Source organism: Microtus ochrogaster, unplaced genomic scaffold (genome assembly GCF_000317375.1).
Source record: "Microtus ochrogaster isolate Prairie Vole_2 unplaced genomic scaffold, MicOch1.0 UNK65, whole genome shotgun sequence".
Lineage (NCBI taxonomy): Eukaryota > Metazoa > Chordata > Mammalia > Rodentia > Cricetidae > Microtus > Microtus ochrogaster.
In genome coordinates, this window is record NW_004949163.1 from 785,455 (window position 1) to 811,767 (window position 26,313).

At 37.0% G+C, this 26,313-nt stretch overlaps 1 protein-coding gene across 1 annotated transcript in view; it reads left to right on the forward strand.

The window, feature by feature from the left end:
* The first annotated feature begins 235 nt into the window (after positions 1-235).
* Positions 236-26,313, forward strand: part of LOC101991435 (fibronectin type III domain containing protein 3C1-like) — a 50,500-nt gene continuing 24,422 nt past the window's right edge. Inside the window, exons 1-9 of the mRNA XM_026777418.1 lie at positions 236-421; positions 4,517-4,633; positions 5,374-5,490; positions 5,834-5,909; positions 19,223-19,299; positions 21,415-21,694; positions 23,013-23,744; positions 25,004-25,059; positions 25,328-25,470. Coding sequence (XP_026633219.1) covers positions 4,556-4,633; positions 5,374-5,490; positions 5,834-5,909; positions 19,223-19,299; positions 21,415-21,694; positions 23,013-23,744; positions 25,004-25,059; positions 25,328-25,470 — 1,559 coding nt within the window. The 5' untranslated portion in view covers positions 236-421; positions 4,517-4,555. The remainder of the gene's footprint in view (positions 422-4,516; positions 4,634-5,373; positions 5,491-5,833; positions 5,910-19,222; positions 19,300-21,414; positions 21,695-23,012; positions 23,745-25,003; positions 25,060-25,327; positions 25,471-26,313) is intronic.

Below are 26,313 nucleotides of genomic sequence, written 5' to 3' on the forward strand. Positions count from 1 at the left end.
GGTCATACTAGTTCCTAGGAGCTGATTTAATATACTAATTAAAGCATCCCATTGTACCTCATAAGTATAAATATGATGTATAAATTTGATATGTCAATTAAAATGCTATGTATTTCTAATGGTGACATTTAACAGAGACTATCTAGTAAATATTGCCTTACATTGGATGTGGACTTCAACCTCACCTTCAGAATTAAACTGGTCTTTCAAAACAGGGACAACTAGGGTTGACTTGAAAGGAGCCTGGAGATAAGATCCGGCTATGTCATCTGATGTTGATTGACCCCTTTGGCCTTATTTGGTGAAGATTTAAAGACATTAGTAATTTTGCATCATTCCTGAGGTTCCCATCATCAGAATACGTTTCCTGATCCAACTGTTGTATCCATGAGAAAATGCAGTTGGAATTCACGTTCAATAGGTAATATTAGAGAACTTTGCTTTTTGATATAAATAGTTTTCTCTGATATTAGCTATATAAAATAGCAAATACCGTGAGTGATTGCTACAGAAATGGTTTTATCTCTAAATTGGTAGTTATCCTTCTTTTTTTTTTAATTTGAAGCTTGCCCATCTGTTCATGTTATGCATAGGGGAAACTAGTGATCCTCAAGGTAATACTTCATTTATATATTAAACTGTATTATTTAGCAAACGCTTTTTTTCTTTGGAAATAGAGCATTTAATTTTGAAAACGTAATTGGGGCTATTTTCCAGTGATTGCCTATTAGAGGAGGGTATTTGCAGGTAAAAACGTCCAGCCTTCATTCAACATTTCTAAAGTGCCTGCTAAGCACTCAGCTGTATAGAATACAAACAAAACAGAACTTGCCTAATAAGGGGCAAAGCAAGAATTTGACCCCAGGTCTTTTGACCATCAGACATTGCTATAAAACAATGCACCCTACCTTCTTTGACATGAAACAAAACTACTAAAATAATAGCATCATTTGTTCTCTTTCACTGAGATTGAGTAAGCTCTACCAATTCCCTGCATGGTTAATATGGATATCAAAGAAATACACAGTGTGCTTTATGTAAAGTCAAAAGATAAATTAAACTAAAAACCTGGAGCAAGAAAAAAAAAACTTTAAAAATATTTTTTGAAATAATGTCTTTCCAGCCATGACAGCCAGTATTTACAAGCACCCGTTTCTAACCATGCTACACACAGAAGATACACTTTTCTGCTTTTCAACAAAAATTGAAAATAATATCTAAGGTTCATGTATCCCTTTTGAAATTACTCACACATGACCTAGAATAAAGTGTTCATAAATGACATCTGAAGCATTCTACTTGTTGGAGTAGACACAGATTCAGATGTCAAAGCTGCCTATTTTAAATATCTTTATTTCTTTACAATAAAATAACAGTGAATACAGTATAAAATCAGCTAAGAAGCCTTAATGTGTCTATTTTAACATTTTCTCATAAATTTCTAAGGCTTTTTGTTTCTAAAAAGCCTATTGTTCCTCTGTGGTTTGCCATTCCTTTTTTCAGTCACAGTTAATGAATTTTGTTCATACGCAGTGAATTTATTGAAATGAATTTCAGGGGATTTGTAGTTGCACAAATGCCACTCCTAGCATTTTTTTTTTCTTTAGAGCTCTTGCAGTTAACGCATTACATTCATAGGCCAATTATAGCACAAAGTGGTAGCAGAATAATGGCAAATTTGTGAGGAAAATGGAACATAAAAATGAAAGCATAGAATTTTTTTTCAGGAACCTTCAAGAGCCTGAAAAGCAAAACTATTAAAGCTTCATTGAAAAAGGTACTTCACCTTATAGAGTAGTTAATTGACCTAGTTAATGAGGTGGAAAATAGACTATGTTGGGTTAGAGGTATTTAATGAAGCAACCCTAGAAATTCTCTACATGAGAAAAAAAATCCTTGGCAACCAAGCCTTTGTCAAATTGTCCTTCATTGTGTACTTATTTATCTTACTTGTACCTAATGGATGGAAGCTGTATTTAAAACAGTTGTTAAACTATGTTGTTGATAGAAAGGGTATGTGTTCTTATTCCTTTAGCTGACTTGTGTTTGTAATAATACTTATATAACTGTGGAAGTTCAGTCCTAGAGCTTTTACACTTTGTTGATATTTTGAGTATGCTAAAAAGGATAAGTGTGTCCTCATTTAAATAACTGTGTTATTATTATGCTTAAATTTTGGTGATGGTTATATAAATAGTCATAGTATCTTAAATTTTCATTAACATTTCATTTTATATGTGTGTTAATATTTTGTCTATATGTATATATGTACACTATGTGCTGGCCTAGTGCCCATGGAGGCCAGAAGAAGGCATAGGGTCACTTGGATCTGGAGTTACAGAAGGTTGGAGCTGCCATGTGGGTGCTGGGAATTGAACTGAGGTCCTCTGGAAGAGCAGCCAGTGTTTCTAAGCTCTGAGCTATCTCTCAAGATCCCAAACAGTCACACTATCTTTAAGAAATTGAAGATCTAACTGAGTTTAATAGTTAATTTTTGATTATGAAATTAATTATAAAGTTATAGGGAAAAACACAAGTCACTACCCATGCTATAAAAGAGAACTGAATACCTTACCTAATAGAGAGAACTTAATTTATAAGACTTAAAAGGTTCAAAAATCCAAAAAGGGAATTGGATCGATGTAATGTTTGTTATGGAAAAAGAATTTTCAGATGTTTCTATTTTAGAGAATATGATACCAATTATAATTTCAGAACAAGTAAAGCTCCTTTGTCAATTTGTACTGAAGAGTAGTTAGTTCTCTCTCTTTCTCAGTCTGTCCACTGTGAATGTGTTGACATATGGATGACATCCACAAACCAAAAAATTCTAGCAGAGGTGACATAATAAATATTTTTTCTTTTTTTGCTTAGGTAATATGTTTAAATATTATCAATTTAAGATGATTGTGCACAAATGATTGGAAGTTCTGATGAAATTTGATACACTGGGGAGTGAAAAAGAAGAGGAGTAGAGAAAGGTACAAAGAGAAGGAAAGAGGAGGAGAGAAAGGAATCTAAGGAGAGGGAGAGAAAGAAGATGCAGAGAGAGGAAAGATGAGAAGAAAGGAGAGAAAGGAAGAGAGATGAGGGGGAGAGAGAGGAGATAGAGAATAGGGGAGGCAAAGAAAGGAAAGAAGTGGAGAAAAGAGAGGAAGAGATATAGGAGAGGGAAGAAGGGAGTGAGAGAGAGGAGAGGGTTGGAGGTGGGGAGAGAGAGGGAGAGAAAGAGAGAGTTAGATTCTGCTTTTAAATGATATTGAAAGTTGATCAATCTAGCCATCAGAATAGGTCACAAAGCAATGAGTTTTGCCCTAAATTGAGCCAATACATTGATTACAAAAGGTATTTAGAATAATGTAAGTTGCTTGGCACTCCTGAGGAGCCATTTTAGGCTCTTAAAGGGGTGACTTTTCACTATCCCTCAAACTTTAAAAAATGTGTGTTTTCTCCTGATAGATATAATCCAGATTTCTTCATGATTCCAAAAGTTACCTTTTCAAATTACTTATCTTTAATTTGTGGTGAAGCAATATTCACAAATAAGAAGTCTCCTAAGACCACGTTAAAAACTTGCAAAGGAAATGATGTCACCAAATTATGACATATAAATGTTCTTTTACTAAAGGTCCATGTCACAAGACCCTCGTTTCAAGACTTGCCTCAACCCAGAGAGGTTCTGTCTTGAGCATCGTCTTTATATCTTGAAAGTAATCACATTTTCCTTTCTGTTTCCCACTTAAATCTTTATTTAGTTGTTTAGTGTCATCTATAGATGAAGTATTCCAATCAGGAAAGAAATCAAAGTTTAAAATTTGGTTTTAAAATTTTATGTTAGGGTTGGAGAGATGGCTCAGAGGTTAAGAGCATTGCCTGTTCTTCCAAAGGTCCTGAGTTCAATTCCCAGCAACCACATGGTGGCTCACAGCCATCTGCATTGGGGTCTGGTGCCCTCTTCTGGCCTGCAGGCATACACACAGACAGAATATTGTATACATAATAAATAAATAAATATTTTTAAAAAATTTATGTTAGATTTGAGCTGCTTGGTTTAGTGTCCAAGACAACTAGTGCAAATTTCTGTATTTCTAACATAATTAATGGGAACCAATTAGTTTTTACAGCTATTTTTACAATATATAATCTTACGTATAACTAATGTCATAAATTGGAAATCAATTGTTTGAACTGGATGTAGGTAGATCAAATAGACAATGACTTATTTAACAAATCCTTATTTAAGTTGTTTAATTAGCTATCTTATTTGTCTTCACATGAACGAAGAATACACAATCAAGCCGAAACCGCCAACTCCACACTTGTTTCTGTCATTTATGAAGATCAATAATGACTATAAATGATGTTTTTATGTAATTCTGTTTAAGTCAGACATTCCTAGAAAGGAAAATTAAGATGGATTTTCTCAGAAGTGTCTTGTCATGTTTTGCCATTTAAAAACGTGATTTATGACTACATTTAATTAATCTGTAAGTTTCTGTTTATTTGTTTGTTTTAGAAGTATCAATTAATGTGACAGTCAATCCTTTTAGACTCAATGGAACATCAACTTGCACCTTTTCTTTCTGAAATACCTCCGGCAGTGCCAATTATCAATGGAGATCCCATGTACCCTGTAAGAGAAGATTTTCTTCTTTTTATTTGCACTATAACTGGTTTAAATGTTATGAAATCTGACGTTGGTTTTCATTTAGATTATTTCTCACTTTTATGGTCACTTACTTGGGAAGGTTTTTATTGTTGCTTTGTTTTTGTCTTTTCAGGGTTGGTTATTTTCCTTGTGGGTCTTTTGAAAATCACTTAAGACATTCAATACTAGCTTATCCTACATAAAATTTTCTTTTGAATTAATTTAGCTGCTTTTTATACTCTTTTCCACAACTTAAAAGGCTTAGTCCTATATAATAAAGTTTCTACTACCTGTAGTTTCATAGGGTGTATCTTTTGAAATTGCGAGTCTATTGAAGACTAATGTTCCTTCATACTCATTCAGTTAGGAGTTCAGTTATCTATTAATTAGAAGTATTTTATTTGAGTAGCAATAACTTCTATGAGTAAAACGGGTTTCTAGAAATTAAAAAGTATAATTCAGATTTAGAATTTGCCCCTTTAGTAGATTCAATAGATGGCCTAACCTAGCATATAATGTACAAAGATGATGGATGTTTTGTCTCTTGCATTAAAATAAAAGCAAACATGGTTATTTAGCACAACATCATGGACAGAAATGAGTGAGATTATATGCATACATGAAAATGTCAAAATTATGTTCATTTTTATTATTAGTGTATAATAAAAAAGTTTTATTTCTAAAAATGAAAAATTGTAATTTTAATCAAAATTACATTTTTTTAGATGGAGAATTACCTTCTGGACCCCAACGCCATATCAGCATATCCTAATTATTCACACACCATGAATCAACCCAAGATATGTAATACCTGGCCTTCTTGTCCCCAATACTTGACTCAAGTATGTCTGAATTTTACCTTCAGATAAATATTATTTTCTGGGATTTTGTTTATTTGTTTGTAGAGTTTTTGTTCTGGGGGTAGATGCAGAAGAGAATAATGTCTTTCCACCTCAATGCACCTGTTTTCTATGACCTTATTAAGCTTTACTTTGGTGGAGGAGTAACCTGTTCTTACTAAGGGGTATTGAATTTCGCCTAAGTGCCCATTAATCCAATTGTATTCTTCTCCTTGAGCATTTTGAAATCCCCATAATTAGGGAGCCTGAATATTATTCAAAACATAATAATGTCTTTTTCCATAGATTTAAAAAAGTGTGTCATTAAATAATTATCTATTTCTAGATTGTAATCGTTCAAGTTAACCCTGGAGAGGTCCTTACGATAAAAGCTGATGATGGGTCCTTTCAGCACATTCAAGGTTTGTTAAAGTAGAATTAGATGTGTGTTTATCTTATAATCAGATCGAATGAACCTAAATATTACTGTAAAATCACTAACAGTTCAGTATTATGTCTTATCACTTGCAAGACAGAATACTGTTAAAATATTCCTCATAGGAGTTTAGCATCAACAGCATGAAAGATAATCTTGCTAATCTGTAGTGATACTTTGTAATCTAACAAAGTTTACCTGAAGATTCGAGTGCAGAGCTAAGCCACAGTTAGCCATAGAGACCAGGCAGTGGTGGCATATACATTTACTCCCAGTACTTGGCAGAGAGAGGCAGATTGATCTCTGTGAGTTCAAGACCACCCTGGGATACACGAGATTCAGTCTGTGTAAAAGAGAAACAGAGTGCACACGAAGATGATACCAGATTTTGGGATCCCACGCCTTTAATCCCAGCACTAGGGAGATGAAGACAGGAGTCTCCAACTGAGCAGAGAAAGAAATAAAAGGCAGGAGGAAGTAGGAGCTCAGATGCAATCTGAGGATGCAGTCTGAGGATGCAGTCTGAGGTTTTATAGAGCAAGCATTCAGTCTTGAGTATTCGTGAAGAAAGGAATGCCCTTTCGATCTGATGTTGAGGTTAAAGCTAGTGCCTGGCTGTTCTGCTTCTCTGATCGTTAGGCAAGCTTTAGATGTTAGATTACAAACAAAATATCACTACACTAATCTCTGTGGAAGTCTTCAGAAGTAATTTTTAAAACATGAAAGCAAGTTAGTTGAGGAATTCTATTAGAAGAATTCCAGACATTGTAGATAGTGATTGTTATTTATTGTTTTACTTTTGACTTCAGTATGGGAATTTAATCAATTTACAATGTGATAAGTGTTAATGCTTTAATGTAATAGTGAAATCATGGAAGCAGTTTATGTACTACAGGCTAATACAGAGAACTATTTATGTCCATTAAGATGTTTGCCATATTTGTCAGACTGGAGAATATCAAAAGGCAGTGAAAATATCTGCATATACTTTTAATGTTTGCATCAGAATGTAAGGCCACAGAAGACAAGCTAATGTATCAGTTATGTAGGCTACTTTTTACAGAGTTATGTCAATAATATATCAGAAAAATTAAAGAACATCTTAATTATAGTGGCATATATTCTTATCAAAGTTAAATACAGGTTTATTGAATTTATATGGCTAAGTATAACTCATGAGCAGAATGAAATATAAATTCCTCTTAATGGTCTTTCCCCTCTTTTAAAAAGATGAAAACATATACATTTTTTTTTACTTCATGTATGTACATAATGTATTGTGATCATACCTCAATTGCCTTCTCTTGCTCCTCTCCAACTGATGCCTTTTTCCCATCTATTCTCCTTCCCCATCTATTCTCTCCTCTGTTTCCATGGATGAAGCTGCTTAGTTTTGGTCATCAATTGAGTTTATCTAGGGTTTCTTGCATGAGCATGGACAGAGTTTTCTATGGGGCTGCGGACAACTTAGAAATGGCTACACCACTGTAAAAATATCTCTGCCTTTTCCAACCATGATTAACTGCCAAGAATTTCTCAGGGAATGTGGGGCCTTGTGACCCCCTCCCCTATAGGAACCATTAACTGCCTGTAAATTTTCAAAGACACACACACACACGCACACACACACACACACACACACACACACATATATCCTGATTTTTAAAAAATCATGTTGTTGAAAGGTAACATCTCTTGTTAACCACCAATATGTACAGACTATAGTAACAAAAATAGATATACTTTTATAAATATGTGTCATATATGTATGAGTATTTAATTGATCAGTTTTAGACTGTTCTACAAATGGAACCTTCAGAAAGCTCATTCTTTCACATTTCCAACAAATATTTTTTTAATGGCTAGCATGTACCATCATTGCACTTGGTACCTAGTAACAATAATGTCCAGGAGAGAGACCACACATATAAAGTATTGCATATAGTAATCTTATTTGAGTGTATTTAATTATACATAAGCATTTTATTATGTATGAAAACAGAAATTACCTCAATTCAAATGGTCAATAATAATAAAGTATATTGCTTTATAGTCATAGGCTTAATATTAACTATTTTACATTAAGATGGATATTTTTTTTTTGTTTTTCGAGACAGGGTTTCTCTGTGGTTTTGGAGCCTGTCCTGGAACTAGCTCTCATAGACCAGGCTGGTCTCGAACTCACAGAGATCCGCCTGCCTCTGCCTCCCGAGTGCTGGGATTAAAGGCGTGCGCCACCACCGCCTGGCTAAGATGGATTTTTGTTTTATGCTAATTATTTTATATTCTAAAGTGATTTTGACCTACTGCTTTTTTGGGAATGACAGTAAAAATCCAGAGGCCCAGCAAATGTTCTTACCAGGCCATAATAGATGCAGAAAAGATTGATTAAATTGGCAGAAATAGACATACAGTGGGCAGTTTGTGAGAGAGAAAATCTACCCCTGAAAGGGAATAGGATTCTTTTCTACAGTGAAGCAAAGTTACTTGCTTATGGATACATAAGCAAGTATCTCACTCCCTTGTTAAGTAGTAAATTGTATAGCATTAGTTGTTGCGGGAGTTGACCACTTAGAATAAGGCATCATGGAGCCTTAAGAGTTATAAGACTTCTTAGCCTGGTGGTGGTTGCACACACCTTTAGTCCCAGCATTTGGGAGGCAGAGGCAGGTGGATCTCTGTGAGTTTGATGCCAGCCTGGTCTACAGAGTGAGTTCCAGGAAGCCAGGGCTACACAAAGAAACCCTGTCTTTAAAGAAAAGAATTAGTAGACTTTAAAACAGGATGTAGTCATATGCCTTTAATTTCTGTACTCTGGAGGCAGAGGCAGGAGGATCTCTGTGAGTTCAAGACCAGCCTCCTCTACATAGATAGTTCCAGGATACCCAGGGCTAAATAGAAAGACCCTGTAACATGAGTGCCTGCTTGTATATAAGGCACTGTGCTCAGGTTCTTACTAGTGAGGAGCTGATAGTTAAAATGTGGGGGGTTGCTTTTATTTTTAGCCCTTTTATCTCTAAATTTGCTCCCTGATAGAACAGCAGGGTCAAGTCATTGACAGGGGGTAAAGATCACCTTCCGGAGCTTCTTCAGATCTCAGAAGGGTTAACAAAGGGGGACATTATTGATGTTGCTGATATGACATAGTATTTTAAGACCATAGGCAATACATAGAAGGTTTAAGAAGCATGTTGGAAAGAAAGGGGAAAATGACTATCTTAGAAGGTTGAAGGCCTAACTGTAATATCAACTTGGAGATTGCAAAGTTGTTGACTGAAGAAGACAGGCACTAATGTCAATGAAAATGGTAATGGCCCTGCAAGGCTGCCACTGGAATGTAATGACCTTTAATATGGAAAATACCAATCATACCAGAAGGTTAAGAAAAGTCTGAGAGGAGCAGGGGGGGAGAGTTATGTCAGTGAATTAGCCCAAGAAAAGAAAGCCAGTCCTGTGTCCTTCCAGAGGATCAATCCCTCGGAAGTTATCTAGTCTCCCCTGCTTGTCTAGTCTTACCTTGCACTATCCCTATTTGATTAACATATACATGACATTTCTGTCTCAGGGTCAGGCAGGTATTCCTTGGACTAACGTAAGCAATGCTAAACATGAGGCCTTTGGAAATTTAAACTGGTCCTGAAGGCCCTTGGGGGCTGTTGAGATTTGGTCTAGTTCCATAGGCTTAACATACTTGTTAAGCCTAAGAAGCCATTGTGAGTAGTCTTCTATTGGTACCTATGCCTTCCATAATTACCTTTCCCACTAAGAAAGGTATTGGCTGAAAAGCCCTTATAAGTCAAGATATTTCAAAACAGGGTACCTGGAGGAGCTGGATGAAAGGACTAACTTGGGCAATGAAGGAATTGGTACAGGTATGAGATGAATTTGCCATAAGGCAATAAGAGATATTAGTTGTACGTGAGATGAAGGCTGCTGAGGAATTAAGGCACATGGTGACGATTAAATAGAAAAGTACGTGATTAGAGCATTTTAAAAGGAGGAAGTTGAGACATGAAAGAAAGAAGTAAAGATGGGAGGACATGAGTCAAGGTAAGTGATAACTTCAATCCAAGAATAGTTTAAAAAAATATATATATCCCCGAGGACCACAAGATGGCTCTGCAGGAAAATGTTCTTGCCATGCAAACCTGAGAACTGAGTTTAATTCCCAGAGCCCACAAACAAGGAGAGAACTGACTTCTGAAATTATTCTCACACATCCATTCAGACATGCCTGCACTCACACATATACATATCATTCACACATATAAAATACATACATACATACTTTGAAATTTCTCTGAAGAAAAAAGTCTAGTATGAGTTGGGTCTTGTAGAAAAAATACCAAGGGAATATGAGGAAAGAACTTGTAAAATTATATCATAGAACCCAGAAAAGCAAGAGGAAAAGATCTAGCTTCTCATTGGGATCTAGAGGATATTACGGGTCTCTAACACATAGGATCAGAGATCTCTAAGAGGCTTGTGCAAGCAGGCCTTTTGGACTTCTACGGGTGGAAAAATATTCACTTCGGACAGATGAAGCCATGTGAAATAAGCCTTACAGCTTGGTTACTTTTGGAAACATGAGTAACACTTGATAAAATCTGGTCCAGACAACTTTTTAAAATGTCTTTAATGTGGGATGGTCTTTAAGACAGGCTCAATCCCCTAGGTTAATGTGAGAAATAGTCATCACTTTATAATAAGAGTACTAGAGACTCTGCAGTTTGAAAGTTGGCTTATTTCATGACTGTGCAAATATGAGCATCAGTCTAGAGAGGCAGGTTTGCTGATTAAGCACAGAAAACAGTCTTTATAGCCATAACACAAGCCTCTTCCTTCGTTTCTCCTTTGGTTGAGTAATGAGGAAGGTGCAAACTTAACACATCGTCTAAGTGTTACATTTGCCTCTGCATCTTTCTCTCAACAAAAACCATGTGCGGGTTCTTCTTGACCTTTTACATCTTGCTTATTTTAAAACTTATCAGGTACATGGCCTTGTTATGTTTATGGCTTGATAGTTAGAATTTTCCTTTCTTTTTGGACTTTCATCTATTTGTTTTTTAATTTTTTATTCATGTTACATACCAGCCACAATTCCCCCTCCCATCTCTCCTCCCACTCCCTTCCCCCTCCCCCCTGACCCACCCCCATTCACTCCTAAAGGGTAAGGCCTTCCATGGGGAGTCTACAAAGCCTGGTACATTCAGTTAAGGCAGGACCAAGCCCCACCCCCTGCAACAAGGGTGAGCAGGGCATCCCACAATAGGGAATAAGCTCCAAAGAGTCAATTCGTGAACCAAGGATAGATTCTGATCCCAGTACCAGGGGGCCCTCAAACAGACCCAACTACATAACTGCCTTCCACATACAGAGGCCTAGTTTGATCCTATACAGGCTCCACAGCTGTCTGTCTAGAGTTCGTGAGTTTCTCTGAGCTTGGTTCAGTTCTCTGTAGATTTTCTCTTGATCTTGACTCCTCCCCCTGCTAATTTAATCTCTCCTTGCTCTCTTCGACTAGACTCCTGGAGCTCGGCCTGGTGCTTGACTGTGGATCTCTGCATCTGCTTCCATCAATTATTGAATGAAGGTTCTAGGGTGACAGTTAGGGTAGTCACCAGTCTGATCACAAAGGAACATCAATTCAGCCACCTTCTTGTGGATTTGTGGATTCCTGGGATTTTCCCCAGCACTAGGTTTCTCTCTAACCCCATAATGACTCTCTCTATCAAAATATCTCTTTCATTGCTTTCCCCTCCATTGCTCCCCCAGCTCGACCATACCATTCCCTCATCTTCTCATCCACTATCTCCTGCCTTCTACCACCTACCTGCAACTCCAATTTACCCAGATCTCATCTATTCCCCTTCCCAGTGTGATCCATACATCCCTCTTAGGATTTTCCTTGTTACCTCGGTTTTCTAGAGCTGTGGGCTGTAGTCTGGTTAGCCTTTGCTTTACAGTAAATTTTTTTTTTATTTTAAACTTCTAGTTTTGGGGTGTGGGGTAGCTTGGCAAAGTGCAGGTTAGAAGGCACAAATGCCTAGACTAACAGACACTAGCAGGGGTCTGGTTTCTTCCTCTTTTTTTTTGTATTTTATTCAATACTGTCTCAAGGCAGTTTTGAAAACTGACTGTTTTTCTTATTTCTTATAAGCCAATATGAGGAGATAATACCAAAAAGGTTAGGACAGGTTCGAGATATACTTACCTTGGTAGTGAGTGACAGCCCTGATCACTTGTCCCAGTGGTATACTGGAATAGGTAATGAGCCTTTAGACACACCAGGTGTGTGTCTAAAGTGCTGCCTCTGAGGGAGCACTTTGAAGAGGCTGAGATAGTGGTAGCATCTAGGGGTACAGGAAGGGGTTCTACTTAGTAAACAAATGAAAAGTGGGAAAGAAGTGTTACCAGAAATCTTGAGGGGTCTCAGCGGAGCCATCATATAATAGTAAGGAAACGGGGACCCTCACTTGGTGTCATTAGTCTCATTAATGAAATAATTTAACAACAGACACAACTAGAATGTCAAGGGCAATTTGTTAGACTTTAAGAAAAAATTTTCTTCACGCAATATGTCTGATCACATTTTCTCCTCCCCCAACTTCTCCCAGATACTACCCACCTCTCCACCCACTCTTAGTCATTCTGGAAATGAAGACTGGGCCTTATCAGATTATAGAGACTGGGGGAACTCAAAGCAAATGATAATGTGCTCTATGAGGACAGTGGCTACCACTGAGGCCCTGTCTGTTTTAATGGGAAATGTTTCTAGCCATCTGGGGAAAACACAAAACTAACTAGTGATATTTGAATCTCTTGCATGGGGACATACAAGTGAAGCATTTTTGCCAGTCTCCACGCAGCATAGTTCTTCTATGCTGGATAGTGTATGAAAAGTCAGGCACATTCAGGATTTCACTGACAACAAGAAAGACAAGCTTTAGAAATTGTCCCCAAGATGTTGCTATGCCTAATAAACAGAACCTCAATTGGAAAATAAAGGCTTTAGCCCCTAGACATGTAGATTGATGAAATTCTTAAAGATAGTTCATCACAGGTATTCAACAAGTAAAAGTTTTTGGGGGGTAAAAGTTTGGGGGAGTACCAGTTTGTAATTCTTTAGTGTTTATAAAGCCTCTTGCATTTCCTGGGGGTATGCTTTGGATGTGAGTGAATGGGACTGGGAACTAAGGCACCCCGGAATGAGACAGTCTGGTTTAGGTTAGGACCCAGAATCATGTCTGAGATGAGTGGATGGCATCATTAAAGGATTTCAGGAAATCGCTAGTGAGACAGTCTAGTTTAGTGAGGACCCAGTATCCTTTCTGAGAGGGAGGGATGCGAGAAAGGGCAGGGTTAGGTGGTAGACTGGGGAGGATGTTTTAATCCATATCCTCAAGGATACCGATGAGGCAGATCAAGATAGGTCCTGTGCTAGTGGAAGATTATTTAGTAACTACTGTATTCAGGTCCCCAGGGTCAGAGGGGACTTTCCTTATGGAGGAGAACTGGTGCCAATGGAAATAATCTTACAGTTTTGATGAGGTAGGGGTGGTTAGAATGAGCCTGTGTGAAATCGCACATATGGACTTTAGAGGGCTCGCTGAAACAAGAATTAAAAGAAGATTTAAAAAAATGAGCAAGGAGTAGTGTAGTGGGCATAGAGATATGGCTGGGAGTGTGCAAATAAGCAAAGGACTAAGTGAGGGTCTTAAGAAATTAAAATAAAGAGTTACTCAATGAAGAAGGAAGGTCTTTTGATGGGTTCAAATTAGAATGTTTGGGGAAAAGAGAGTGCCTATACATTAACTCAGAAGGGCTGAGAATGAGAGGGTTATAAGGATCCTCAGAAAGTTTGAGAAATTCTAGGGGCTGGAAAGAAATCCAGTTCTTAACATAGTTGGAGAAGCAAGCTAGATTGCTTTGAAGATGCCACGAGGTGGTGACTTCCCGGAAAGATTCTAACCTACCTCCATGTTGGGCTGGAGCGTTATCTCGTCTGACTCACTTCCCTTCTTCCCAGCATTCTGTTCTGTTTACTCCTGCCTACCTAATTTTTTGTTCTATTAAAGGGCCAAGGCAGTTTCTTTATTTAACCAATGAAATCAATACAAAACAGAAGACCCATCTACATCAGGGAGGTATAAGTTATTCCATAGATAAATGAGTTGGGAAAAGTAGAGGCAGATAGACGCTCATGGAGAGGCCCTTTGACAGTTGTTACACTGTTACAGAGATCCTGTAAGTATTCTTTAATAAGAGGGTGAAATGAACATGTTTACTAAGGACATTTCAGAGGAAAAAGTGGCCTGGAAGGTATCAGCAACTTTCTTGGAGAAAGAAAAGGTTTTTCAGTTAAGAAGCAAGTATGAGGTTGTTAAGATACGAGTAGGCTTCTCAGAGGTTGGCTTTAGTGGATCTGAGCTGTTTCAATGCTATGATAAGTTTGAAAAGGAGAGAAGGGGAGTCAAAGGGGAAAGACAGTAGGGCACATCCTAGCCCTTGGCCAGCCAGCAGGCCCAGGATTAGGCAGTCTTTGCCCCCAAAGTGGAACATTTGACAATGGGGCTGCTTCAAGGACACGGGATACCTTTCCTGGTAATAACAAGGTGTCCTTTAAAGTAAGGAAACACTACACTCTCCATGTTTGAGCGCTTGAATGAATGATGTCATAGGTATGATTAGAGTGAGTGTAGAGGCTATCTGTGCTATATCTAGCTAGGTTTAGGACCCAAGTGAGTGCAAAGAACTCTCCTTACTAAAAGTTTTCTGACAAAGGAGAAGACCTGCCTCTGCCACCAGCTGGGGGAAGCAGGAAAGACATCATGGGACCCTATGGGACCAATTAAGATAACAATCTCAAATTGTTACCAAAGCTAGCAGAATAAGAGTTTTCCCTGAGAAAACTACCCTCAGTGAACCAATCCAAAGGTCTAGGAATGGGAGGTAGTGAAAAACCTTAATGAGCCCTCCATTGTCCTAGAGTAATTGTGAAGTATTGGGCTACAGGAAAGAAGTTATCTGTATTTGAGAGCAGAGTAGCTAGGATTGAGTGGAGGGCAGGGCTGGAGAGAAACTACAGGTTAGAAAAGGGTGGTGTAACAAGACTGGGAGCAAAAGGAGGAAGTGCAGGAGAGCGAAAGATGGCTACTCATGGTGCACACGGGAGAGAAGAAAATAAAAGATGTTGAGGGGTAAGTAATTTTGAAAAGTCTAGGGATGAGCAGGATGGCAGTTTCTAGAACATTGTGGCATAAGGGGCCACGTTGATATATACTTCAATTTGTTTAGAGAAATACTGGTTGGGCTTGAAGAACTAAGACCTGGTTATGATCACTACAGAGGTAAAGGTAAAGAAAGGTCAGGAGGGGTGGGGAGCCCAAAGGCAGAACTTCCTGAGGGCCTGTTTCAGGGTGATGAAACCTCTGAGTGTGTCTGGAGTGGAAACCAGGTGACCATGAGATCATCTTTGAATGCAGCATAAAATATTTGGGAGAGACACACAATGCTGGAGACCTGCATCAGGAAGTAGTCTCTAAGACTTCAGACTGCAAGAAGGACAGTCTTAAGAACTGGTATCGAGTCCAAAACAGGTCTACTATGTCATGCACTAGAATGTTGTGAGAAGACAGGAGTATTTGGGAGTACAAAGAGAGAGTGTGGACATGAGAGAGGAGAAAAGAAAGAAGTGGGACTGAGTGCCCTTGAAGAACTTTTCCCAAGTGCTAGGAGCCATTGCAGAGTAACTGTGCAGAACAGGTAAGTCTCTGAGAGAAGTTAGACTTGGGGATGGTCCAAGTGAAAGGAAAAAGTTCCAAGATTTGGCTAGAGGATAATGGTGAAGAAGGTAACTTTGAGTCCAAGAATGAAAAAGGAATTAATGCCTGGGGGGGTCTGTGAGAAAATAATGGAAGGGCTGGGTGGTGGTGGCATACCCTTTCATTGCAGCACTCTGGAGGCAGAGACAGCTAGATCTCTGTGAGTTCAAGGCCAGGCTGCTCTACAGAGTGAGTTCCAGGACAGACAGGACTGTTTCACAGAGAAACCCTGTCTATAAAAACAAAAACAAAATAAGAAGGAAAAGAAAAAATAGAAATTTGGAGAATACGTGAGTAGATAGGTACTGTCAAAATGTCTTGAACAAGGTGGTAGCAACATTAGACTTGAAACAGTGATGATGGCCATGTTGCAGTTGGGGGAGTTTGTGGGCATTAGGATATTCATAAGGAGGTAAGAAGTGAGAAGTGATGGGTTTAAGTCCCTTCCTCCTGGCAGAGGAAAATGGATGCTTCAAAATTGAGATAAATCAAGAAGGAAGTCTGAGACATATGAGCTCCAGGTGATGGTGTTGGGCAAATGTCAGGTGGCCTGTGTCCTATATAATAGGGCTGATTTTAGAGACAAAAACAGGATTGAGGGATGTAAGGGAGTCACCCTCAGGTGCCATCTAACACAGAAGGATAAATTGAAGATAATTTGATAGTCAAGAAATACATAGTACCGATGCAAGTTTATGAAGCAAGCCCCCTCCTAATAGAGGAAATTGACAGTGGGGTAAGATGAGAAATGAGCTCATAGGACTTACGTTATAGAAGGAAAAAATGAATAGGGGTATGAAATGTGGAATCTCGGCTTGGGTTTTCATGCTAGTGACAGAAAGTATGCTCTTGTGGCTAGGAGGGCAGTATAGAGGAGTTAGACAACAGAAGCATTCTCCACTTTATTACCTTGTGCCAACCCTCAGAGAGCAAGGCACTGGGCTCAAGAGCAACTGGTAGAGCTACCAAATGGGAGATGGTTTGGGAGGAAGAATCAGCAGAAGCTCTAAAGGTGGAATCTCCAAGGGAGAATGAAGGGGGTAGACTCTTTCAAGAGAAATTGGGTAGGGGAAAAGGACTGACACAGGAAAAGCCATTGAGGAGGCAGAAAGATTGTACATTGAGAGCTTCCTGCCTCTTTCTGGTTCTCGTCCTAAAGTGATCAAGTCAGATGGCCTTTCATCACAGAAAGATGTTGTCCAATTTACAATGGTACCAGGCCATTTCCTGGGGCAGATTTCACTCCTAAGACCCAATTAAGAGAGGTTAGACAAAAGATACCTTAAAGGGGATGGTGAAAGTATTTGGGGAAAATCTGGAAACCTATGGTGGTGAGGAGAGCCCACGATGTTCTGAACACTGGAAAATTGTGCCTGTTAAGATGTCACTTACCAATAAGAAGCTTGAGAACCAAGAATTGGATTAGATTTGTAACTGCCTAGTCGATTATTCTCCATATATTAATGATTTCCCACCTTCTTCCTCTGAAATATCCACACCAGTAATGACAGTAACAGCACAGAGTACATGCTGAAGCAGGAGTGGATGTGTGATGGGACATCAGGTCTGGTGAGGCTTCCTGTAATGGGAGCAGTTACATGCATAGCTTTTAAGAATATTGTCTACACCAGCATCCCTTTTAGAATATTATTAATAATCATTAAATTTCTTTGCATATAGTTCAGAGGGTCTTCATATTTTGTCTAAGATCTTTTTTGTGAGTGACCAACTTGCCCAAGACCATGCACTTTGTAGCACTATACTTAGCTTACCAAGGATGTGAAACAAAACATTCCATTCGACAAACACCGAGATTTTCACCTGATCCAGATTTCGTTCTTAATAGAGAACACCAATGAAATAACAATTAAGGAAATATTTTAATATTTAAGAAATTTTTAAAATAATAAACTGAATAAGTGGGAATTATTATTCTAACAATGATTTAATGGAAACAGTCCCTTTGGTCCTTTGTTTGTTCTGGATAACTTTTAGTTAGGTCTCATATGTTTATCAAATAGCATATTTTTAGTGTTGAATTTTGAAGATAAACCAGGACTCTTAAAACACTAAGAGATTATGTTTCTGGCAAAAATATATTTGTCTTCTTATTTTGTTTTGTCCCATGAGTGACACAAATTGAGCCATTTTGTCCTTCCTTTTGGGGGAAGGGGTGGTACCAGGGGAGGGCGAAACAGGAGAGGACTGGGAAGTAAGTGTAATAAGGGTGCCTGATGTGAAATTTCTAAATAATCAACAAAAAATATAAGAAAAATACATAAATTTTTAAAATGTAATTAAGAAGCCACCAATTTGCTTTAAGCAATTGCAGTAATAGCCAAAACACTGTTGTCTTTTATTTCATAAAATAAAGGAATTTTGGTGAACTCATGGGGAAAAATAAAAAAAATGACACTTAACTATAAGACATTGCCTACAAGGGTCAGAAAAATAAATGATGGCTGTCACATAGAGACACCCTGTCTCAAAAAAATAATTGTAAATAACTCAAAGAATGATGACATATAAGTATCTGTAATATAACTTTTAGCTACTATGCAAAGGTGTTTGAGATATTAAAATTTGTGGTATAGAAGTGCAGCATTGCATGTATAGTTCTAAGCTATTATTTATAATAGGTCATTTCCTAAAAACTGTACACTTTTTTAGTTTTTGAGATTTCTTTATTTTCATTTTATGTGTATGAGTGTTTTACCTGCATGGATGTCTGTGCACCATGTAAGTGCAGTGGTCATGGGTGTCAGTAGTGAGCATAGCATCAGATGCCCTGGAACTGGAGCTAACCAATGATTGTGAGTCATCATGTGGGTGCTGGGAATGAAGCCTAGATCCTCTGGAAAATCAGTGAGTTTTCGTTTCCCACTAAGCCATCCCTCTAGGCCCCTAGTTCACTTTTGTAATTATTTCTTTTCTTTTGAGATTATACTATAACTACGTCATTCCCCCTATCCTTCCCTCCCTCCAAACTATCCTATATACCCTCCTAGCTCTCTTACAGGCCGCTTTCTCATTGACACTTGTTACACACATATATGTCTATATATTCACTTTAATATAATTGGAAGTAAGCCCTAAAATAAAAATTCTTTTCATTTTATTAGGCAATATTACTGCAAGAAATTATTTTATGATGCAGATAAAAACTTTAGGCAATATAACCATGCTAAGTGAGAGAACACTAGCAGAAAGCTGATAGCTCATTTTCATTCATAGTGAGCTTGCCAACACTTTTAGAAGACATAATTTACAAGTCCTCATGATGTTCTTTAATGAAATTCCATTGGTTGAAATGAATTTCCAGTGATTCTTCAATACTTTGGCAATGGGTTTTGTGAATATGCAACAATATCCTTTCAAAGTGGCTATTGTTGAAGCTCAGTGCTGATTTTCACTATGCAAAGTTAACTGGGTTCTGTAATGGACTTTGTTTAAAATTCATTAATAATTCTCACAGGACCAGCAGACGTACCTCTGATAGCACCAACCGGTAATTTGCCACCAATATACCTTCCTCCTGGTTACATATCTCAGGTATGCTAATGTGGTTTTTCTTTGGCATCTAGCTCTTTATTACCATCTAATACTTTTACTATGCCAGTGTGTGATAACAGATTTACAGAAATATGTATTTATTTACTTTACTGTTGTCATTTCTTTCAGTTTTTCTTTTATATAAATCTTTAACTGTAATTATTTCAAGTGATTGGCTTTAACCAAGCCTCCCTTAGATTACCTCATAAGCAACACCTCATTGTATACTGAATTTATATCAAGGAATATTTAATAATATTCCCTTGCTTTGTAGAGTTTGTTAATTGACCTTAAGTACCATTATAATTCTCACAGTAATGGCTTCTGAAAACGTATAATCTTTAGTCCTTAAAATCACATAGAATTTTCAACTCAGTAGTGTTTCATTCTTAAAGGCCTAAAAAACACTTATATGAAATTCCTCAAATATTTACTGTGCACCTAAAATGAGCAGACAGATAACACTCATACTGAGATTAACAAAATATCCAATGGCCTTGAAAATGTAGACTTGAAAAATATCTTGTTTTTCTTCTTCAAAGCTTTTGTCTTTATAGCTTATTTAGTTGTGTATATTTAGTGGTATAGATGCAGAACACACCAAACAAGTCAGTGTAATGTACATAAATTCCAAACAAAATTACTTGTAAGAAAACATGAGTACACCTGTACCTGCACTTAGTAATTTCACTTTAAATTATTTAATAAGTTAAATATTTTTCTGCTGGATTTTTGTTTTTTAAACTGTTTTAAATATCTATACTTTTATTTGCTCCTCTCCTATCCCCTTCTACCCTTTCCCATGATCCCCATACTCCAATTTTACTCAGTATATTTTGTATTTTTCTTAGTAAGTAAATCCTTTAATTTATCACATGGTTATATTTTTACAAAGTTGAAATGATTTATTAATCACATATAAAATATTGCTTACACTGCTGTTTATAAGCAAAAAGAGGTTTGAAAATAAATGTGATGCATAAAAATGGGTGACTATTACATATGTACATAATGAAACATTAAAAAAAAATAAAAAGTGGGAAAATGTTACTGGGTCTGGTGATGCACACCTTTAATCCTAGCACTCAGGAGGCAGACACAGGCAAATCTCCATGAGTTATAAACCAGCCTAGAATACATAGTGAAGTCCAACACAGAAGGAACTACATAGTGAGACTATGTCTCAAAGCAGGGGATATAATTGTAAACCTACACAGAAAAGCCTTCAAAGTTATCTTACTAAATAAAAATGTGTTTGTGGAGACTGCTTGATCATTTTCTAGCCACTCATACCCAAAATAATCACATAGAATCTATATCAATTACAACACTGCTTGGCCAATATCTTTGACTTATTGTTAGCTAACTCTTAACATCTTACATTAACCTATAATTCTTGTCTGTGTTACCCATGTGGCTTGGTACCTTTTATCAGCAAGGCATTCTCATCTTGCTTCCTCTGCATCTAGGTGATGACTAAAAACTGAGCCTTTCCTCTTCCCAGACTTCTACTATTGTGGTCATTGATACTTCCTGCCTAGCTACTGACCAATCAGCATTTTATTAAACTAATACAAGTGACAAATCTTTACAGGGTACAAGACCATTGTCCCACACTAAAAATGGAAAGTACAAAATAGGTATAATGCTACTGTGATATAAGAAGAAGAAAAAAGCAAATCTTAGAAGTGTTCTTAAGAAATTCACAATAGTTTCCAGTTGTAAAGCATTGAGAAAGTGAGGGTTAGGAATGGTACTTTTAAATTATATGGTACACTTTAAGGTTTTGAAGTGTGCCAGAAATTACTTCCTTTAAACAGAAAGAGACATACAGCCAAGTATGGTGGTGCACACCTTTAATCTTAATACTCAGGAGGCAGTGGGAGGTGGATTTCTGGGAGTTTAAAGTCAGCCTGGTCTATGCAATGAGTTCCAGAAACTTCATAATGAGCTCCTGTCTCAAAAGAAGGCAAAATACATGTGGAAAAAAAAACAATCTTGCCTTCTAGATTATTGATCCTTGATGTTATAGCTTGCCAAATTAACAGGATATGGTATAAATCTGAAATGTAATGATTTCTATGGAATTTAATATGATTCTGTCTTGTGTTTTAGGTGGTGGATGAAAATGGAATTCAAAAAATCATCGTTGTGCCTCAGACACTTGACTACCACATGCCCCTGACTGCTCCTGTGCAGCAGCTCTCACCCTTCATAGCACCGCTACCGCTGACATTCCCTCAGGCCTCTCAACTTATGTATCCCCCAGTTCACGGGGAACTCCCAATACCTTACTTCCAAGAAGCTGCTCCGCAGCAGATGCCACCACCTCTAGCACTACCACCACCACCGCTGCGACCACCACCAGCAACATTTATATACCAGGAGCATCATGGTAATATGTGCTTTCCTTCTTTTGAGATTTTGTTTCTTTTTATATGTACAAAGGGTCTACGTGAAGCCTGTGCACTGCGTGTGTATAGTGCCTGCCAACCCAGTAGAGGGCATCATAAGTCCTGGGACTGGTCTTAACAAGCACGTGTTAGCTACTGTATGGGGGCTGGGAACTGAATCCAGATCACCAGTGCTCTTAAACTTTGTGCCATCTCTCCACCCTAGTATGCACTCTTCTTAAATGCAAAGCATTGTCATTAAGTTACAAATAGAGATGTGACATGGAAGTAGAAATTAAACTGTCTAGGAATTGAGAATATTGTTGAGTTATTAGAGTACTTGCCTAGTATGCATAAAGCCCTGGATGTGATCTCGAGTACCACCTAAAATCAGACATGGTGCTGTATATATACAATGCCAGCATCCTGGAGGTGGAAGCAGGAGGATTAGAAGTTAAAGGTCATCTTTGCTGGAGTTTGAGGCCTGCCTAGGAAACGTGATTTTGTCTCAAGAACTTGAAGAGGCAGAGGGGCAGAAGGAGGTGTAAGAGAAGAAGAAGGAGTATCTCAAAAAATAGAGACGAGCAGGAGTGGGAGGGGAAAGAAATGGGAAGGTAGAGGTAAATAAAGGCAAAGAACATCATAAACTTGTATTAAAATACTTTTTGTGAAACCCATCACTACAAAATAATGAATAGGTGCCATCAGAAACAGAAAATTTTATAAAAGTGGAAAAATATGAAAGAGTTTTGGTTTGTTAAAAACAAACAGATTTGAACAGTTATTAAAGTGGAAAAAAAGTAGAAGATAATAGCATTTCCTTGAATGATTATATAGCATGCATATATCTTAGGGCTAATAATAGGCTATGCACAAAATGCTTATAATGCCTAAAGTTTATGTCTTATGAAATATACTCGTGAAACTGTATTTTATTAGCTTTTCTTGGTTTCTAAATAGCATGGATTTGTGGCACATATTTTTCTATAAATTCAGATTGGAAAATGATTAAAAAACCTTGACTATTAATGCTAACTATTAGGAATATAAAATGCACTGGAGAATTGTCATCACAGTCGTAAGACCTCAGGATTTAAAAGTGAATTTATTATCTAGGAAAATATTGTATTTGCCCATATTTTTTCATGCCTATCAGTATATCATAAAAACATATACATAAAATTGAATATTTGGATTGAAGAAAGTAAAAAATTAAGTAAAGCATAATTTATCAGTGTTTTTCTGATTTTAAGTGGAAAAAGGAACTTGAAAGAATATGGTTATTATGATTACTGAATATTATCACATTATCTTTTTTAGAAACCTATACTCATGGAAGAGTAAATCATAACCAGTTTCATGAGAGGACTGTTAAAATGGGAGAATATTCAAAGAAGAAAATGAGAGATCATCAATTTGGTGAACAGAAGACTAGCTCCATGTTTAATGACACTTCTTTGCTTCTGAACAAAGTCATTGACATATCCGGTACTTTTAGTCCTCTTTGTCCTTACACTGTGGTGGATGCTCCTCCGGGAATTCACATTGATAACAATGCTTCAAGCACTTGCTCTCTGAATACTGTCTTAAGCACTTGCACCATTGACAATACTCCAAAAACCTACATTGCCGACACTCTTCCAGACATTAACACTACTGACACAATCACTAGTTCCTCTGAACATACCCCTAGCACTTCTACCTCAAACGCTACTCTTTGCTCCGACATCATTAATAGTGCTCCAGGTCCTTCCAGAATTGCTCAGGATCCAGTCACCTCTGATGGAACTCAAAAGTCATCAAATACCGAGAGTACTCCAAGCTATATTTCTGAGAGTGATCGCAACATTTTCATCTCTGAAAACACTCATCTCCCTGCTTCAATTAATAATGTGTTCAGACCTTCTGCTGCTGCCAGCATTTCCAATAATACCAGGACTTATACTGAAGATAATCATGGAAAGAGAGAGAATAATGTGGAAGGTGAAGACAATAAGCAGATATCAGGTGGAAAACAAAGGAAGAATGAGTCGACAAATGCCGTACTACAAGGTAAACCCAGGAATCCGGTTTTGTTGCCAATGAGCAATCAAAGCAACTATTTTGGACTCTCAATGCATTTTTAAATAAATTTCTACTGTATATCATTATTTACTTAGTCTGTGTTTGTATGTGAATAAGGCATTTCCGAGGGAAACTTGTGGGAGTTTATTTTCTCATTTCAACAGTGCAGGTCCCTTGATCACACTCAGGTCATACTGCTTTATGGAAAGTACCATTATTCTCCAATATCACCTCAACAGGCCACATTAAATATTAATGTGCTATTGTCTGCTTTTGCTTACTCTTAACCACATTATACTTGTACCTTCATGTTTTTATTTTTAATTAATTTTTGGTTGATAAATAATAAACATACATTTAAAAAGTATAGTGTGCCATTTTGACACACACAGATATATATATATATAGATATATATAAATATATATATCTATATATATATATATGATGGAATTACTAAGTAAAGCTAACCGACACGTGTCACTCACTTACCAATCAGGTGTTTTTCCTGTTGCAACATTTAAAATGCATGTATGTTATATTTAAATATATCTTATATTAACCAAAGTCACCCTGCCATGCAATAGCTCTCAAAAATTTCTTTCTCCCATATGAAATTTTCTTCCCTTTGTTCAGTAACTACACATTCTCTAACTTCCACCCCATTCCTGTTAATATTTTCTTCAACTCTACTAAATTCTACATGTAATTGAGATCATGATGTATTTGTTTTTCTGGACTTGACTTATTCCATTTAGTATAATATCTTTTGGGTTTGTATATGTTGTAGCAAATGGCATAACTCTCATTCTTCTTTTGAAGATCAATTAGGCTGTGTTTTAAAATAATGAAAAATGTGAGAATGTATCTCAGTGGTAGAGAGTTTATATAGTATGTGAAAGGCCCTGGATTAAATTCCAAGCAACACACACAAACACAAATAAATGTATCGTCTTGTAATTGCATGTGCTTGAAAGCTTATCTTGTCATCTAATGAAACATTGAAAATTTCAATCCTACTTATCTCGTCTGGCTTTATTTAAATTGAGTAATTTGGTAAATATCCTGCTAGATTTTAATATGTATTTTGACCAAATTCTTGTTTTACTGTTTAATGTAAAATGTCATTAGGTCTTTAGTCATTTTCATTGTGCTGATGTATTTGAAGGGTGATGGTAGATCTAACAATTTTCTCTTGGTTTTGCTAATATATTATTTTTGTTTGAGGTGAATTTTTTCTTACTTTTAGAAAACAATACAGAATACAGAGCACAGCCCTGCTGTTCCAACCTTGAAAAGCCTGTGGTAAGTAACTAAACTGAAGAGTTCATGCTCTTTTACCTTTTCACTCTTAATCTGCATGATCACTGTGATGTTTTCTTTAATAGAAGATTCATTTGAAGCATTTACTGTGTTAAAATTTTCATAAAATTAATGGCTAGTTATTTAATCCCAGTATTTCAGCACCTAACATGGGAGTTTACACCAAATATCAATTAAGACATAAAAAGACTGTATTCAAAATTACACATTATGATTTTTAAGTATATTTCTTGCATTTCTATCATTTTAGGTTTCTAATATCCAAACAAGATCTGCTACTATTTCATGGAATCTGACCTGTACTGAAAAATGTGATCATATTAATTCTCCTGTGACATTTGAAGTGGCACTGTCTAGCAATGGTAAAAATGGATTCTATAAAAACATTTATAAGTAAGTCTTTTTAATTATTTTGTGTTATTCAATTCAAGTATACTATATAAACATATAGTCATTGTGCCACAACTTATCCTTAAGCTAAATTCTTCATTTTTTCCCCTAAATTATTCCTTTAGACAGGGTTAGTATTTAGTTTAGTTTTTTCTAGTAGTTGGTTCCTAAATCAATCCACAAAGCTCATTAGATCACAGATCTTATTTAAATATCGGATCATCCATTTTCAGCTATAGGATACCTAAAATTTGAACTTAAGGAGGATAATAAAAAATAAACCTTTAATTCCTCCTCATTTTCCACTTGGTTCAGTTTAGGAAAAATTAGCTCCATGTGATGGTGCTATCCAAGTGAGATAGTTTACATGGCAGTGAAAATCCAAGCCCTTTATTCTTAATTAAGTTCTGGGAGCTGGTTATAAAAAGGAGTCTGTTAAAATAGCAAGATAAATTGAGGGGTGTGCCTCAAAGGATTGATCCAGGACTATGGAGAATACATTAGAAGATAACATGTGCACAACCAGATGTTCTAAACAGCAGTCAGCCTGAATGAAGATGCAAACAGAGAGAAACAAGGAAGGAAAGACATTCAGATAGAGAGAAAAGGACAATCTTATATCCATTTTTCAGCTTAGGCAGTAAGTAAGCCAGAGATGGTGTACAAGATTTTGAAAATTATATTTGACAACTTTATTTTCTAGAACTCTGCATTTTTGGTCAGATACAAAAAAGTAAAAATGGGAATTTGTAAACCGCCTTGGCGGGTCACTGAGTCTAGGGATTGTAACCCGCCTGGCAGTTAGTAGTTCCAGGGTCCCGGAGAGGCGCTATCTGAAAGACATGG